Source organism: Leucoraja erinacea, chromosome 19 (genome assembly GCF_028641065.1).
Source record: "Leucoraja erinacea ecotype New England chromosome 19, Leri_hhj_1, whole genome shotgun sequence".
NCBI lineage: Eukaryota > Metazoa > Chordata > Chondrichthyes > Rajiformes > Rajidae > Leucoraja > Leucoraja erinaceus.
Window position 1 is genome coordinate 9,072,725 of NC_073395.1, and position 18,678 is coordinate 9,091,402.

At 42.5% G+C, this 18,678-nt stretch overlaps 2 protein-coding genes across 4 annotated transcripts in view; one reads left to right on the forward strand and one right to left on the reverse strand.

The window, feature by feature from the left end:
• On the reverse strand, positions 1-8,961 carry ndufa5 (NADH:ubiquinone oxidoreductase subunit A5). The gene is made up of 5 exons (XM_055650246.1): positions 8,875-8,961; positions 6,406-6,450; positions 5,160-5,276; positions 2,283-2,348; positions 1-189 (listed from the first exon to the last, which is right to left on the reverse strand). The coding sequence occupies exons 1-5, from the start codon at positions 8,893-8,895 to the stop codon at positions 88-90; spliced, it is 351 nt and encodes a 116-aa protein (XP_055506221.1). The 5' UTR covers positions 8,896-8,961; the 3' UTR covers positions 1-87.
• The window catches only part of LOC129706185 (ankyrin repeat and SOCS box protein 15-like), a 26,325-nt gene continuing 16,540 nt past the window's right edge, over positions 8,894-18,678 (forward strand). The window contains exons 1-5 of one of the 3 annotated variants that reach the window (XM_055650243.1): positions 8,894-9,039; positions 12,157-12,276; positions 13,296-13,348; positions 13,432-13,563; positions 15,759-15,917. In XM_055650243.1, coding sequence (XP_055506218.1) covers positions 8,894-9,039; positions 12,157-12,276; positions 13,296-13,348; positions 13,432-13,563; positions 15,759-15,917 — 610 coding nt within the window. Of the gene's footprint in view, positions 9,040-9,170; positions 9,597-12,156; positions 12,277-13,295; positions 13,349-13,431; positions 13,564-15,758; positions 15,918-18,678 lie in introns of those variants that run through there. The other 2 variants (XM_055650244.1, XM_055650245.1) reach the window with 2 other exon arrangements.

The window sequence follows — 18,678 nt, forward strand, 5'->3', positions numbered from 1 at the left end:
TTTCAGGGAACCATTTTAATGACATTTGTACAGCACAGAATTAACAAGATATAGGAAAGTTTGCACAACCCGAATTTTACATAAAGCTTAAATAGGCCATTTCCATTGGTTGTGAGGAGCTTCGTCTATTAAAGGCTCCCAGGGTTTCCACTTGGCCATTTTCTTGGCAAGTGAAAGTTCATTCTCTGCCTGTAATCAAACATAAAAATAAATAAACAAGTGCATTTACAAACATTAAAAAAACTTAATCAACTCCGATGCATATTAAAAGACTGCCAGCCACTGCTTTTTTGAAGGATATCAAGCACCCTAGATGCTGCCTCAAAGTAATTTATATTCACACTTTAGCTGCTACAGCATCACACTCCTCACCAAGGAGCTCAATGCAGTCTATAGTCACTTTGAACAGAAGGCGATAGAAAGAAGCCATCCACCCCGACAGCCTTGGGTGCACCTGTAGTCACGGTCACTGTAGCAGATGTCAGATCTGCCTACCCGTGCGCGAATCCATGAAGTGACTGGGCCGATGGGGTCCCTGGCCACATCCTCAGGATCTGCATGGCATGGACATCTTTAACCTCCTCGACTGCATTCTGAGTTTCCCACCTGCCTCAAGACCAACACTAATACACCAGTGCCCAACAAAAGCAAGGGATCGTGCCTTAATGACTACTGTCAAGTGGCTCTGACATTGGAGAGGGTCCAGAGGAGGTTTACGAGAATGATCCCGGGAATGATTGGGTTAAGGTATGATGAGTGTTTGACAGCGCTGTACCTGTACTCGAATGGAGTTTAGAAAGATATGGGGGGGGACATTGAAACGTACCGAATAGTGAAAGACCTGGTTAGAGTGGACGTGGAGAGGATGTTTCCACTAGTGGGTGTATCTAGGACCAGAGGCCATAGCCTCAGAATAAAAGGGTGTACCTGTAGAAAAGATGATGAGGATTTCCACAGGAATTAGTGGAATTCATTGCCACAGAAAGCTGTGGAGTCCGTCAATAGATATTTTTAAGGCGGAGATTGACAGATTCTCGATTAGTAAGGGTATCAGGGGTTACGGGGAGAACACAGGAGAATGGGATTGAGAGGGAAAAATAAATTAGCCATGATTGAATGGCGGACCAGGCGCTGGGCCAAATGATCTAATTTTTCTCCTATAAGTAATGAATGGGTGGTCGGCGCGGCTGACGTCGCAGCGGCCTCTGCAGTCTGTCTGTGTTTTTTTTTTGTCCCGTTGAGGGTATAGTTTGTAGTGGGCTTTTAAATGTGTATGTGTGGGGGGTGGGGGGGGTAGGTGGGGGAAACTTTTAAATCTCTTCCCTGCATGGAGACCCAACCTTTTCTCTGTCGGGTCTCCGTTGTTGTTGGGGCCTAGCACCGTGGAGCGGCCTCCAACCGGAACGACCTGGGGGCTCAAGTCACGGAGCCTGCGGAGCTGCGGACCTACCATCATGGAGCTGGCCAGCTTCGGAGCGTGAGGAGTTCGGAGCGTGGAGAGCTGCGGTGGCGCGCGGCTGCAACCCGACTCCGGTGGATGGTGACACCGGGAGCTCGCGGGTCCCCGGCGGGAGACTGCTTTGCGGGGCACCGGCAGCGACTTCTCCCACTCGAATTGCGGGGTTGAGAGTGACCTGGAGCGGGGCCTTACATCGCCCGGCGCGGCTTTAAATTGCCGCGGACTTGTTGGCGCCCGCCGGGGGGTCCAACATCAATACGCGGAGCAGGGCCTTGCATCGCCCGGCGTGGCATTAAATGGCCGCGGACTTGCTAGCGCCCGCCGGGGGCTTTGACATCGGGAGAGGAATGGAGAGCAGGGGAGAGACAAGAATTTGCCTTCCATCACAGTGAGGAGGAGATTCACTGTGATGGATGTTTGTGTAAATTGTGTTGGTATGTGTCTTGGTTCTTTTCTTGTATGGCTGCAGAAACCAAATTTCGTTTGAACCTCATGTGAGGTTCAAATGACAAATAAATGGTATTGTATTGTATTGTATTGAATTTAGGAATACAGCCTCGTGGATGAACAACTAAGGAATTTATGCTCAAAATCAGGTTATGTCTTGAATTGCACACAAATTAGATAAGCTGTCAATGTGTCAAATGTGCATTCATGCAACTAAAACACGAGACAAAACTCTACAAACAGAAATAAGACAAATCACTGCACAAGCCAAACAACAAAAGACACAGATCGACTAAATTACAGCTTCTAAAACACAAGGGAACCTGCAAATATATTCAGTGCTTTCTCCTGTGAGCATTATATAGTAGAGACATACCTGCGTAATAATTTCTTCTACCTGGCCACAGTTCATTTTCTCTTCTACTTTTTGAACATCATGCTCCTGCAATGTAAACCACATGAGGTGACTTGAAATGGCTGTTTGAGTGCAAGGCCTTCCCCTCATCAATCACCCCCTGCTTTCCACCATCACGGACAGGGAGAATCAAAGTAGAATTATCTGCCACTATTGCAAGATATAGTAGAGAAAATCAGAGTAGTTCAATAATCCTTATAACATACAATGCAAAGAAATGTGCATTTTCAGTCGTCACCATGTTGTTATTTAACGTTTAGAGATAAACAGCATAGAAACAAATTCTTTGTCCCACCGAGTCTACTTCAACCAATGATCACCTGTTCACGCTAGTTTTATGTTTTCCCACTTTATCATCCTGTCGAGGAAATTGACAGAGGAAAATTGAAGGAAAAACGGAGACGGAGGACATGACTTCAGAATTAAGGGACAGAAGTTTAGGGGTAACATGAGGGGGAAACCTCTTTACTCAGAGAGTGGTAGCTGTGTGGAATGAGCTTCCAGTGGAAGTGGTGGAGGCAGGTTCGATTTTATCGTTTAAAAATAAATTGGATAGGTATATCGATGGGAAAGGAATGGAGGGTTATGGTCTGAGTGCAGGTAGATGGGACATGGGGAAAATAAGTGTTCGGCACAGACTTGTAGGGCCGAGATGGCCCGTTTCCGTGCTGTAATTGTTATATGGTTATATGAGTTTCGCTTCAAGAGACTTTATTGCATGGAGAGATGGCGGCAGTTGACTGCTCACCAGTTCTCTGTCTTTGCAGCAGAATTAGCCGACAGTTATACAGTGCAGGGGTTGGACAGGCTAGATGCAGGAAGATTGTTTCCGATGTTGGGGAAATCCAGAACAAGGAGTCACAGTTTAAGGATAAGGGGGAAATCTTTTAGGACAGAGATGAGGAAAACATTTTTCACACAGAGTGTGGTGAATCTCTGCAATTCTCTGCCACAGAAGGTAGTTGAGGCCAGTTCGTTGGCTATATTTAAGAGGGAGTTAGATGTGGCCCTTGTGGCTAAAGGGATCAGGGGGTATGGAGAGAAGGCAGGTACAGTATACTGAGTTGGATGCTCAGCCATGATCATATTGAATGGCGGTGCAGGCTCGAAGGGCCGAATGGCCTACTCCTGCACCTATTTTCTATGTTTCTATGTTCTATGCAGTAAACAACTTGTTTTTTGTTAAATACAACTATACGAAAATATACTTCGTCCTTGGCTGTGTGTTTTCCTGTTATTACTATCCACTACATGGGTATTCATTATTTCATTAGCCATAATATACTTTTTGTTTATGTTAATCTCATTCAACAACAGATGGTTAATACGTCAAACATAATACAAGGGCATTTGACATTATTCTATCTCATCTTTCAAGCAGACCGCACCACTGTCTCCTCCCTGAGCCAGTCATATGCCCCCATTTTCTGCAGTGTTTCTGCACTACTAGTGGTAGGAGGTCTACCCAGCTTTAATCACAATAGTTACCAACATTACAGGGCTAACTATTGTGATCCAGCATTCAGTAACTTTCCACTGAGAAACAGGCTTTCTTATCCATGTCCTAATTTGTTGTGCTTTATTCACCAACGCTACGCAATTCCAGACAAGAGAAAACAATTCCTCAAGTGATAATGCGTCTTAAATTTGTTTTGCCAAATTCCCATGATATTCTTCTGCACCTGGTCAACAAGAGATGCCAATTCCCACATCCGCACACCCTTTCGTGACCTTATTTAATTCTGATCAAAATTAAGTAAATGAAGATTTTAATTTTTTCGTCTACACATCCACTCCCTACACAATTTATAGAGGCCAATTAACCTACAAAGCCCGCAAGTCTTTAGGATGTGAGAAGAAACAGGAGCGACAATGGAAACCTACGCAGTCACAGGGGGAACTTGCAAACTCCACACAGGATCGAATCTGGGTGTGTGGCGCTGAGACGGTAGCTCTACGAGCTGTGCCACTGTTCCGCCCAAATTTTTGTGAGAGTTCAAGAGGAAGCCAAGAGAAGGTTTTTGTTAATGGTAATCACAATAACAAAATGCAATATATAAATATTTTTGCATATGGATTTTAGAGAGATGCAGAGATCATTGCTAATAAAGGCAACAAAAGCACATTTTTGTCAAAACATTGAAAATATGTCTTATTATAGCAAAAAAAAACTACAAAAGCTGGAAGTTCAAAACAAAAACAGACAATACTAGATGCACGCAGCAAATCAGTCGACAACAGTGCGGAGAGAAAATGTGAACATTTCAGGTCACGGATCCTTCAAAAGAATTGGAAAAGTGCCCTTGTAAGATGCAGAGATGGGGGAGAGGTGCAGAAAACAGAGGGGATATCTATGTTAAGGTGCAGTTAATGTCAAGTTAACAATTACTTTAAAATATTGCAGAGAAGATGAAGAAGAATAAACGGACATAGAAACATGAAGCCACATCTGAAGAGAGACAGCAAAAACAAAAAAAAAGTAATTAGCTGAAGTTCTTAAGTTGAATATCAAGTCTCCAGTGTCCAGACTGAAGATGAAAAGCTGAATTTCAAGCTAACATTGGACAGTGGTGGAGCAGTGACAGCAAAGACAGATTTCAGATTGGGAGATGGGCAGAAAATTCAAGTGAGAAGCAACTAAAAACGTAGGATTACATTTGTGAACGAAACAAAGGTGTTTTGCTCGGGGTCTGCTGCTGCAGACTAAATGGAGGTGTACAGACTGTTTGGAACAACATCCATTATCTTTTTTTTAATCTAGCATACACTAAGTGACCATTTTCACTTAACCTTGGGTATGTCTTTCAAAAGGATGCCTGGAAATGTTAGCCAACTTACTGATTTGATCAAATTAAACCTTTCATTGATGATTTGTTCAGTGTACTTCCTATATGCTGCATCTGGAGGGATGGCTTCAAGTGCAGTGAGGACTCTGGTGTACAAAATTCTTAGTTTCTGAAAAAGAAAAAAAAATATTTGAAGCATGAACTTGTGGTTTATTGTTATTTGTTTTCTTCGCCCTCCAGAGAATTCTCAGCGTATACACAATTTGCTTACAAAGACCATTTGGTCTTGATTTTTTTATACTTCAATATTCATTGGTGCAAAGAGTAGGGCTGTACAGCATTCCATGTCTTATTTTCCAAAATTATGAATCAGAATTTTTCTAAATGAAAGCACAGTCAAATGCATTCAATTATCAAATGCATATTGGAGGACAATATAAAATCCTATTATGTGAGAATCACATACTAGTTTTTACACTAACTTTATGGAACCATTCAAATAATCATACATTTTTAACAGAAAAGTGTCACTTTTTTTTAGTGATGTTCAAATAAAACTCTCAAATTCTGCATCTATACTTAGCAACTTTTGATTCCAACATAGATTTTCTCCAAAAGTATGCATAGGTCAAGGAACAAGTATTTGATTTCAAAAGAGAAATATTAATTCACTACAAATGTGCGACATAGTGGCACAGCCGCTGCCTCATAGCACCAGAGACCAGAGTATGATCCTGACCTCAGTTGCTGTCTGTGTAATGTTTGCACATACTCCTTGTGACCGTGTGTGTTTCCCCCCAGGTGCTCTGGTTTCCTCCCACATCCCAAAGACATGTCGAATTCTGGCTGCGTGGAGTTTGCACGTTCTCCCTGTGACAACCTTGGTTTCCTCTTGGTACCTCGGTTTCCTCCCACGTCCCAAAGACATGCGGGTTTGTAGGTTATTTGGCCTCTGCGAATGACTGCCCCTAGTGTGTAGGGAGTGGATGCAAAAGTGGGATAACACAGAACTAGCATGAGCAGCAGATTGATGGCCAGTGGGCTGAAGGACCTGTTTCCATACTGTATTTTTAAACTAAAACTCAATTCCATTGGATTATTCTAACCAGTCAAATGATAGTTTTCAAAATAAACAACTACCCTCCTTGGCCCTTCACAAGAAAGTTATTGCCTGAATTTCAGCTATATTTCCAGCACATCATTTTAGAAAGGAATTAAATAATGATGAATACTGAACTTGCTTTTCAGTTCAACAAATTAGTCACAGAACTCAAAACAAAAGTTTAACAAGACTGTACCTCAAGGGGATTCTGGGCCACAGCAAGACCCACCAATCCAGTGGTCTGCAGGAAAGAAAGTGGATTAGTACAGGTTACACTTTTTTTTTTTAAATGTAGCACCCATTTAATTCCCACTTTACACTACACTTTTTCTCTCTCATTCTTTCTGCATCTTCCCCCCCACATCTTGTTTTCCCCTCTACTTTTCATAACACTCTCTATATCTCCAGTGGTCTTATTTTCCCTTTACTCAAGCCCACCTATATTTCCCAGTTTATAACCATATAACAATTACAGCACGGAAACAGGCCATCTCGGCCCTACAAGTCCGTGCCAAACAATTATTTTCCCCTAGTCCCATCTACCTGCACTCAGACCATAACCCTCCATTCCTTTCCATATAACTATCCAATTTATTTTTAAATGATAAAATTGAACCTGCCTCCACCACCTTCACTCGAAGCTCATTCCACACAGCTACTACTCTCTGAGTAAAGAAGTTCCCCCTCATGTTACCCCTAAACTTCTGTCCCTTAATTCTCATCATGTCCTCTTGTTTGAATCTTCCCTACTCTGTCGGAAAAGCTTATCCACGTCAACTCTGTCTATCCCTCTCATCATTTTAAAGACCTCTATCAAGTCCCCCCTTAACCTTCTGCGCTCCAAAGAATAAAGACCTAACGTGTTCAACCTTTCTCTGTAACTTAGTTGCTGAAACCCAGGCAACATTCTAGTAAACCTCCTCTGTACTCTCTCTATTTTGTTGACATCCTTCCTATAATTAGGCAACCAAAATTGTACACCATACTCCAGAATTGGCCTCACCAATGCCTTGTACAATTTTAACATTACGTCCCAACTTCTATACTCAATGCTCCGATTTATAAAGGCCAGCACATCAAAAACTTTCTTTACCACCCTATTTACATGAGATTCCACCTTCAGGGAACTGTGCACAGTTATTCCTAGATCCCTCTGTTCAACTGCATTCCTCAATTCACCACCATTTACCATGTACGTCCTATTTTGATTTGTCCTGCCAAGATGTAGCACCTCGCACTTATCAGCATTAAACTCCATCTGCCATCTTTCAGCCCACTCTTCCAACTGGCATAAATCTCTCTGTAGACTTTGAAAATCTACTTCATTATCCACAACACCACCTATCTTAGTATCATCTGCATATTTACTAATCCAATTTACCACACCATCATCCACATCATTGATGTACATGACAAACAACAGTGGACCCAACACAGATCCATGTGGCACCCCACTAGTCACTGGCCTCCAACCTGACAAACAGCCATCCACCATTACTCTCTGGCATCTCCCATTCAGCCACTGTTGAATCCATCTTGCTACTCCACCATTAATACCCAACAATTGAACCTTCTTAACCAACCTTCCATGAGGAACCTTGTCAAAGGCCTTACTGAAGTCCATATATACAACATCCACTGCTTTACCCTCATCAATTTCCCGAGTAACCTCTTCAAAAAATTCAAGAAGATTAGTCAAACATGACCTTCCAAGCACAAATCTATGTTGACTGTTCCTAATCAGACCCTGTTTATCCAGATGTTTATATATATTATCTTACCACAATATTTTTTTCTTTCAGACCCCCCCTTTCTCTATCCAATAGACTGCAGATTGATACAATTATTTGATCCCTGCATGACCTCCCTTTCTCCCTTAAATATTTGTCTCTCTCTGTCTGACATCTGTCTCTATCATGTCTCATTCATCCGCTGTGCATGTCCCCCCCACCTTTCCTCCTCCATTTACCTGTGTTTCCGTCTTCCCACTTAAACCTCTCCCCATCCTCCACCCCAACCCTTCCCGTCGATCCCCTACACCTTGTTTTCCTCCACCCCATCCCCTCGATCCCCACCTCCTTGCTCTCCTTCACCCCCCTACACTACCCTCATTTCATCTTTCCCTCCCTCTACCCTCCCCCCCCCCCCCCCCCACCTCCTACTTCTCCTCCACATCTCTATCCCCCCCCCCCTCCTCCTCCTCCCTCTTCCCCACCTCCTCCTTCCCTCCCCCCCCCCCTCCTCCTCCTCCTCCCTCCCAACCCACCACCTTCCCTTCCTCTCCAGATACCCACCCTCCTCCCCCGACGCCCTCCCGATGACCTCTCTCTATCTGCCCCTCCACAGCCCCCTCCACACCCCGCTGCCTACAACTCCCCTCTTCCATCTGTTTGTTTTTCATGTCTGAGAAGGAACTGCAGATGCTGGTTTACACCGAAGACAGACACAAAATGCTGGAGTAGCTCAGCGGGTCAGGCAGCATCTCCGGAGAGAAGGAATGGGGGCTCGACCCTAAACATCCCCCGTCCCTTCTCTCCAGAGACGCTGCCTGTCCCGCTGAGCTACTCCAGCATTTTGTCTCCATCTTCGGTATTCCTTTTCTTCTCTCTCCTCCCTCCTTCCCCACCCCACGCCCTGTAGGTTTATCGGCCTGACCTCCACTCACTTTCTTGAGGACGCCGGCCATGGCGACGGCGCTGCGGCTGGGCCGGTCCTCCAGTGCCGCTGCATCGAGCGCAGAGCCGGTCCTCCCGCTCCCGGACTCCAGCCCGGGCAGCCGAGTGCCGATGCGGGGAGGACCGCGGGATGATAATGGCGGCGGCGGCGGCGGGTGTGTGGGAGAGGGGGAAGAGAGGATGGAGAGAGGGGTGGAAGGGGACGGGGACGGGGAGGGAAGGGGGATAGGTGTGAGAGAGAGAGGAGGGGAGGGTATAGCTACCACTGTTTTTTGAAGAACGCTGCCCCGTCCCTCTGTGGGATAATAGTAGAGCTGACGGCCGTTCGGCCCCACCGCTCGGTGCTAGCTCCCCGCAATCTCGCTTGGCTTCAGCCACTTCATTGTCATGAAATGCTAACTCTTGTTTCTCTCTTAGATGCTGCCTGCAAGCTCTTTTCCTGGATGCAGGCATTTTTTTGCTTTTTATTGTAGTTGGAATTTTTCTTCGCTTTTCAACTTCTGTCCACTTTCTTTGAAACTTCTTTGCTCCAACGAGAACCGTCTCAGCTTCTCCAACTTCAATCACTTCATACAGCTGAAAGCTCTCGCCTTTCGAAACGTCGCAGTAAATCTTTTCGACAGCCTGCCTTGAATTTTCACATCTTTTTCAAAGTGTGTGACAAGAATTGACTATAATTCTTCAGCTGTGGCCTTGCCCATGCTTTGTACAGGTTCAACTCAACTTTTAACTGCTTTTTTTTGACGCATTAACCTTTACTAGCAGCTGTCTCAACATTTCAGGAAAATTGTGCGTGCGTGTGTGTTAATCGAGGCTGGGGAGAGAGGGGAACAAACAATATGATTAGAAGAAGGCTAAACGATCCATTTATCCCTTCCACCATTCAATAAAATCATGATTGATCAGATACTGTAACTACCCTAACGTTAACTCCTTATGTTAACAGGAAATTCTAAGCACAATTTTAATTTGTGAGAATTGCTTTAAAATATGTGAAACCTGAAACGAACCACGTCTGCCTGCGCATTCTGAATGATATTAAATAAAAGCAATATTTATGCAGCACCTTACAGAACCTCAAGGCACTCAAACTACTCCATAGTCTTTGGTTCCTATGAATTGAATGGGGCAGCTCGGTGGCACAGCAGTAGAGTTGCTGCCTTACACCCGGCTTGGTGTAAATCATAATTGTGTGTAGGGTAGTGTGAGTGTGCGGGCATCTGTGGTCAGTGCGGACTCGGTGGGCCAAAGGGCCTGGTTCCTCCTTGTATTTCTAAAACTAAAGAAACTAGAACATTTGTATTTGAGAATAAAAATAACAACATAAATGGACACATACTGTGGCAGTACAGAAAAACCTCACAATACATTGCCCTTACAGCATATAGAGCAGTGCTGAAATCAGCATAAAAGGATCATACAATTGCTACAATAACATGCGATGTTTACAGTATTGGCATTAAATGTGTACAAATGTCCTCAGCTATTAGCACTGTTTGATAGTATAGTTTAGAGATACAGTAAGGAAACAGACCCTTCAGTCCACCGAGTCCGCGCCGACCAGCGATCAGCCCACACACAAGCACTAGGGACAATCTACAATTTTACCAAAGCCAATTAACTAACAAACCTGTACATCTTTGGAGTGTGGGAGGAAACTGAAGATTTCGGAAATACCCAGGCAGTCACGGGGAGAATGTACAAACTCCGTACAGACCACCTGTAGTCAGGATTGAACCTGGATCCCTGGTGCTGTAAGGCAGCAACTCTACCGCTGTGCCACCATGCATGCCGGTTCTAATTCGGCATAAAAACTGGATCCATATCACATGTGAATTCCCTTAAGGTTTGTCATGGCATGTGTATGTTACTGACAAGATAATAATGAGGTTAATTTTCCAAATTAATGTCAATATTCTGCACGTTTTTCAACTTCCACAAGTTTATTGAAATCTATTATGAGGGGGATTTGTGTAGCCAATTGTTTATGTCAGGAAATTATTCACAATATATGATTTCTGTGGGTTTTGTTTATCTGTTAATTATCAGTTAGTCTTAAAATAATTAATTCCAACTCTAATTAAACTCCCCACCCAAATAAATTAATTTTTGGCTCAACCAACTTCCTCCCAAATGATAGTTTGCACTTTCCCCCCAGATTTCAGTAACTCACTATCTATTCCTAATGGATTTATTTGAAAAAAAAAAATCCTATTAAGATATTACATTAAATATTTATGTTATATATGAGTCTCCTTTATATTTAAATTGCTGTCAAATGGATTCCATGATTTTATTTTTGGAAGGCCTCTATATCTTTAATATTACTTTTAAGTTCCTATGCATCACTTTCTTTTGTTTTATCTTGGCCAGTCTAAATTTCAATCATAGCCTCGCCAATATTCCATTATTTTTTTCACTTTGTGCTGTCAGCCTCATAATTAGTATGTAGCAATGTTTCCTAATTTTTAACATTTTCACTTCCGAAGTGTGAAACTTTGTGGCATGTCCTTTTAAAATCTCACAATCCTTTCAATTTAAATCGTATGCAATATTAAATAAATAAACCTTCTCCAAGCCATTGTACCTAAGGGCCAAATTGTTTCTATGTTTCTATTCAAAGTAAAATCTGACTTTAAAAGCTGCATGATGGCCAATAGCCTTTGGCACCTGATGTTTTGTACATAATTTATAAAACATTTAGGCAGGTACATGGAGAGGAAAGGTTCACACGGATATGGGCCAAACACGGTAAACAGGACTAGCATGGACATGGCATGAAGGAGGTGGGCTGAGAGTCCGTATGGCTCTAAGATTTTATGACTAATTTAGTTTTATTCTAAAACTCACCTTATCAAATATTTATGCTCAGTAAATCTATTCTCATTTATTGCAATCAATTCTCACTTGTTCACCATCTTTCCAATTTCTTCCTCTATTGCTACTTCACATCAGGTTGTTTTCATGTTTTTTTTTTCCAAGGGCATGCTTTGTTATTGTAAAAGTAGATGTCAAATAGACTTTTTTTATAAAGACAAATGTAGATTTAAATTGAAAAGAAATATGGTGTGAAACATCAAATATGTGTTTGAACTAAGTGATCTTTTGTTAAAATCTGTTGTTCTAAATTGCCATTTTCAATACCAAAGGCCTTCTTGGTTTCATTATAAGCTTGCTATTCGTTGCTATGAAACTTGTCTGCTATCCTATGGTTATCCTACCTGATAAATAACTATTCCTCCCATTTTATCCTAACTCTTGTTCGGTTTTAGTGCAGATTATTGTATCCAGATAATGGATGTGAACATTAACTTGGATAATGACCACCTGACTCAGTATGCAATCCAGCAGAGTTTAGAAGCTAGTGATCAGTCAACTCGCTGTAATGAAAGGTAATTTTTATGTGGTATTAAGTCTAAATTTTAAGCAAAAAAAAGACTCTCAAATTGCATACATTCATCTAAAAAAAGTCATGGGGTTGAGGTGTAAAGGGAAACCTTTCAAATTGGAGAAGTCAGGCACCAGTGTTTCACGAAAATAGCACAAGAAAGCTTGCGGACTCTACAGTTTGGCAAATTAAATTTAATACAGGATGAATGTACAAGTATTATCTGCATCTTAGAAATAAGAAATCAACGAGAGGAAAATCAGAGAAATATCGAGAAAGTAGTGAATCAGTAATTTAATTCTGCACCTCAAATCAAACCACAAATTTGTTTCTGGGAGCATAGTATTAAAATTAATGGAGATATATTAAATATGCACAGGACCATGGGACAGCCGGCACTTGGAGTGTTGTGCACATTTTCCATCTCTAAGGCATAACAAGGACATGGATAGACAATGGAATATGAAAAATAAACCAATTCCACAAGTTGTGGAAATTTAGCTGTAGTGAAAGGTCGCGGTCAACCGAGCCTTGGGGTTTTGCGGGCGGACTCCCAGTTCCGTGACCGCAGCACCTCGATAAGGTCCCTCTGCCAGTTCATTCCATATACCCACCACCCTGTCGGTGTTTATACTCCATGTCTTTGCCTATTGCATTCACCTCATTTTATTCAGCCTTCCAATAATCCTGTCACATTTTCCACTTGTATGCTCAAAGGGTTTCTTAAGGAAACCATAAAAGATATCTGCCTCAACCACTACCTAAATTCCACACTTTTAATATTCCCTGAAAAAAATACATTTGCTGTGTTTCCTTATTGAATGTATTTGTAAATATCTTTAACCAATAACCTCAATACCTTGGTTGGGATGAACAAGTTGAGCTAATGGACCTGTTTCCATGCTGTATGATTCTGCAGAATATATGAACCAAACAGCTAATTTCTACACTGCTTACCCAATGCAATAATTTTCTATGATGCAGAATAAGAATTTTGTCAATGTTATGTTTCTTTTTTTTCAGCATCTTACCACTCAGCCAAGAAAACAGACAGATCGTGAAAGCAATCAGGCAAGGTATGCAGACTGACTTTTGAATGATGTATTTTACGATGCTGTAGCTCTCAATTAATGTATCATTTTGTCTCTTATTGTCCTAGGAGAAATCTGCGAACTCCAGAAGTTGATTAAACATAAATTTGCATTGGATGAAGCGGATGAGAAGGGGTGGTTTCCACTGCATGAAGCTGCAGCTCAACCCGTTCAACAAGTGCTTGAGATTGTCCTAGATTGTGAGTAGAGAGTCAAGAGTCAGGAGAGTAAAGGGCCTGTCCGACTTGAACGACCTAATCCACGAGTTTTGAAGACCCTAGACGAGTTGAAAAAAATGTCAAGGTCGTGTTGACTCGCCGAAGTAAAAGACCTCCTACGACTATGTCTACCACCTCCTACGACCATGTCAATTACCTCCTACGACCCCCTTCGACCTCAGCCTTCCACACCTAAAACCGACTACAACTAGCTATGAGTGGGAAATGATCACATGATAAAATGATGTCATGTTTCCGGTTTTTTTCTCGGGCCAGTTACCGACCTACGACTATCTACGCCCACCATCATGACCTACTACGACCTACCTACGAGTAAAAATTATCAATTCTTTCCATGCCGACCTTTTTTTTTACTCGTGGACGTTTTGTATCAGGCTGGAAAAAACGCCGCAACCTACTTGAGGTCACGAGTACGCGGAGACCATTCACGAGCACGAGCAAGAGTTACAAAGACTTCCTACGACCTCGTGGCGACCATGCTGCGAGTATGAGTCAAGGGCAAACTCGGCAGAGGTGGCCAATTAGGTCGTGAAAGTGGGACAGGGGCTCCCAGAGTGTTTTATTGTCATACTGTATGCGTCAGAATGGGACAATAAAATTCTTACTTGCAGCATCACGACAGGTTTTTTTGGAAACTCAGTGCTCAATAGTCAACATAATAATCAAAATAAGTCCAATCAATAAAAAGGGCAATATAGTGCAAGAATAAAACAGAGCCCAAAGTCCCTAGTGCAATCCAGGCAGTTGGTAGTTTGGAGTTTCGTTGGAATTTGTTGTGTTCAAGAGACAGGGTTTTGTTGGGAAGAAGCTGTTGCTGAACCTGTACATTACAGCTTGCAGAGTTCTGGCAGGAGTGAAATGAGAGCATGGCCAGGGAGGTGTGAGTCCTTGATGATGTTGGTTGCCTTTTCGAGGCAGCGCCTCCCATAGATTCCTTTGATGGTGGGGAGGTCAGTACCCATGATGGACCGTGTTGTGTTCATCAAGTGTTGGAGCAATACAGCAGATCAGCGGCTTGGAGGACATGGATAGGTGAAGTTTTGAGTCTGGACCATTCTTCAAATTCATCGTTTAGGGCCGGGACCCTTCATCAGACTGCCATTTCAAGTCAGGACCCTTCGTTAGACTCAAAGCACAATTTGAATGTCCTCCTTAAAGCACTGAACATGAGCCCATGGATGGAAATCACCCTTCAGTCCTACATCTAATTGTCTGTTATTAGTCTGAGAACCTCAAATGCGAATAATAGCAGGATATCACAGTTTAGAAGTCATTACAGTTGAATCTAATTCTGCCCTGTAATGAACGTCAACCCATTTGCTCTTCAAGCAGAGAGTTCTGGATAGCGGCGGAATGAAATATCCCATCGGGTTTCCCAGCAGATGATGAACTTTCTCAGCAGCCCAGAGTGATATAAAGACACTCAGCACAAACCACAGAGTGAATTTGTGACTTCCCTGCTCAATGAAGCTGAGGGATAATATTTAATCTCTGGGGGAGAGTAATGTTTTGACTGAAATGCAACATTCCCCAAAGCAGTCCGGATAAGATTTTACAGCTGCAAAATGGATATTTTATTGACCATTAGGGTGGCATGGTGGCACAGCGGTAGAGTTGCTTCCTCACAGCGCCTGAGACCGGGGTTCGATCCTGACTACGTGTGCTGTCTGTACGTTCACCTCATGACCTGCGTGGGTTTCCTCCGAGATCTTCGGTTTCCTCCCACATTCCAAAGACGTACAGGTTTGTAGGTTAATTGGTTTGGTAAAATTGTAAATTATCCCTAGCATGTACAAGATAGTGCTAATGTGCGGGGATCGCTGATCGGTCCAGACTCGGTGGGCCGAAGGGCCTGTTTCTATGCTGTATCTCTAAACTAAACTAAACTAAATTAAATTATCTCACTCATTTACTATGCATATAACAAATAACATAATGTATTTTCAGCTGCTCTGGCTGTCTTGGCCAAACCATGAAGGTGCTGCTTATTCAGAGAATAATTCTTTTCTGAAACATTAGTTCCCGATTTCAAGCTGAGGATTCTATGTTCATTTTAATTGTGGGGGGTGGGGGGTGAAATGAAGTTACAGTGAGTTTTTTTTTTAAATGTTCGGTATATAAGTGGTTCCTTCTATTTTCTATATTGTTGATTTTAGCTTCATACAAAACAATCTGGCAACAAAAGACTGAAGATGGGGAATCTCCGCTTACTCTGGCTGCTGGCGCCGGGATAGTGGGAAATGTGCAGGCTCTTTTGGAGAAGCGAATTTGTCCCAATCTCACTAACAACAAGGGAGAAACACCACTGCTGATCGGTGAGTAGTTTTAGAGTTTAGTTTACACAGCGTGGATGCAGTCCTTCAGTCCCCCGAGTCCGCGCCGACCAGCGATCATCCCGTACCCTAGCACTACCCTATACAACAGGGACAGTTTACAATTTTTACTAAAGCCAATTAACCTACAAACCTGTACATTTATGAAGTCTGGGAGGAAACCAGAGCACCCAGGGAATACCCACGCGGTCTGGGGAAGAACGTAAAAACTCCGTACAGACAGCACCCGTAGTCTGGATTGAACACGGGTCTCTGGCGCTGTAAGGCAACAACTCTACCGCTGCGCCACCATGCCACCCTAAATTTATTTCTTTGAATTTTTCTCTCTTGGTACCTTGATTGGAAGTAGATCTTACTTGGAAGTTGGAAGTAGTCTCTATTAAGATTTCCGATCTTAAAAAATTCTTAACACTAGAAATAAATTCTGATGTCAATTTGTTTTATGAATAAAACGTAGTCAATAATCCCGATTATGAATCATTGCTGCAATTAGAACAGCTTGCACCTTAACATAGAAACATAGAAAAGATGTAATAACACTCACATTAGAGGATTTAAACTAAGAGTTATCATAGAATTATCGTAAGAAGCAATGCCATTCTGTCCACTTCCAAACCCTCCCCCCTCTCCTCGTGTTTAATTGATATGTGTAGACACCTGGGGGAACTGCCATGGGGGGGGGGGGGGGGGGGGGGGGGGGGGGGGGGGGGGGGGGGGGGGGGGGGGGGAGAACAAAGAGGACCTGGCATGGAATACTTTGTAACTTTGTCTACGCCCTTTATGTGGTGACTCTTTGCATACCTTGGGTATGCAAAACAAAGAATTTCTCTGTGACTTGTCACATGTGACAATAAAGTATTAATTCATTCACCTCGTGCTCTACACAGGGTTTACGTGCTTGAAAAAACAGAGTAATTTTGAAAAAGCGTAAATTAAACATATACAGTAACACGCTGTCATCGGTATTTTTGAGGGTGTGATTCTGAAAATCCCAGTGTGTAAATCAAGCTTTGGTATTGAAGAAACAAGCGCCTTTTCAAAATGCACAAATCAAACACGTTGTAGAATGCGAGGTGCCTGTATTCTAAAATGATATCTTTAGCAATTGCTCTGCTCGTAATTTGTTCCATCTGCTGTGCCTGTTGTGGTGCCATGGGATTTATTTACAGCCTGTAGTCGTTGCATAAAGATCCTGTTCAAAAGATGAACAGTGTTGACTTCCTGCACATATCCATGTCACAGAGTGATGTTGACCAATGAAGAAAAGAAAATGGCAACAGCAAAATAGAATCACAGAACAATAACAATCTAGTAAAGACCCCAAAGTTAATTTCTATTGATTATTGTCTGTTGTCTATAACCCATCATATTTGTAATAAAATGCAGTTCAGAGTTTATGGAATGCACAGTGGCGCTGTGGTAGGGTTGCTGCCTTACAGCGCCAGAAACCCGGGTTTGATCCTGACTGCAGGTGCTGTCTGTACGGAGTTTGTACGTTCTCCCCGTGACCGCGTGGGTTTTCTCCAGGTTTCCTCACACATTCCAAAGATGTGTAATTTTGTAGGTTAATTTGCTTCCATAAATTGTCCCTATTGGGTAGGATAGAACTAGTGTACAAATAATCGGATGGTCAGTGCGGACTTGGTGGACCGAAGGGCCTGTTTCCGTGCTATATCTCAAAACTAAACCAAACTAAACTAAACTAAAATATTGGCTGACTCAGCCCTGTTTGATCCACGGCAAATCCTGTTCTGCGGATTCACATCCTGTATCTATGGCTATCCGAAAAAATTGCAGTGCAAATTTGCAAGTGCTGCACCTGCCAGTGACATTTTGCATTGGATTGCATCATTATTTTAATATTGCTTTTAAAAAACATTTACATTGACAGGCAGCATTAATGAGGCAACCCAATGACGCACACTATTTCTTACATGTTTGTCTGCAAGTCTTTGTGGAAAATGTCAGCTTGCAAGCTTGTTGGTTTACATTGATCTTGAGGCATTATAATGTCATAATTTATTGGAACTGAGGTTTTTCGAGTATACTGGGAATTTAAAAAAAACATTCTTTCCGAATGAAGCTCCCAACTAAAGGAATGGGCGCCTGAGTAAAAAAATAGCTAATTTTATTCAGCTATTCCAATCTCTGTCTGATTTAATGTGTAAGAAGGATCTGCAGATGCTGGTTTAAACCGAAGATGGAACACAAAATGCTGGAGAAAATCAGCGGGACAGACAGCATCTCTGAAGAGAAGGAATGGGTGACGTTCTTCAGAAGGGTCTCGACCCGAAATGTCACCCTTTCCTTCTCTCCAGAGATGCTGTGTGTCCCGCTGAGTTACTCCAGATTTTTGTGTCTATCTTCTGTCTGATTTAAATTCTTAAAACCATGCCCTCTCACTTGTTCATTACAGATTTCAAAGCTTTATATTCTCAATGGAATCACATTAACCAGTGGCAGATTACTCATGGTGAAGTCATAAATTAGACAATAGAGGGCGCCTGATACTGAATATTTTTGTGCATCAGTCCAAGGTTTTTGTTTCCATTCACCATGATCCCTCTAAACAGAAGCTCCCATTGCTAAGTCATGTAAGGAATTGGCCTTTCGTTTACCTTGTTTACATTACAGCTTTTGCTAAAAAATTTCTCTCCGCCTTAAGCATTCAGATGATTTAGATAACCTAATTCCACAATGCCCAAATGATAACAATCATGAGCCTGATTCTAAAGATAGACGC

Excerpts from the sequence above, each read along its gene's own strand:
- ndufa5 (XM_055650246.1), bottom strand. The coding sequence starts at position 8,895 with ATGGCCGGCGTCCTCAAGAAA. Across the intron at positions 6,451-8,874 it reads TGGCCGGCGTCCTCAAGAAA|ACCACTGGATTGGTGGGTCT; the intron begins GTGAGTGGAGGT and ends TCTTTCCTGCAG. Across the intron at positions 190-2,282 it reads TAGAAGAAATTATTACGCAG|GCAGAGAATGAACTTTCACT; the intron begins GTATGTCTCTAC and ends GTTTGATTACAG.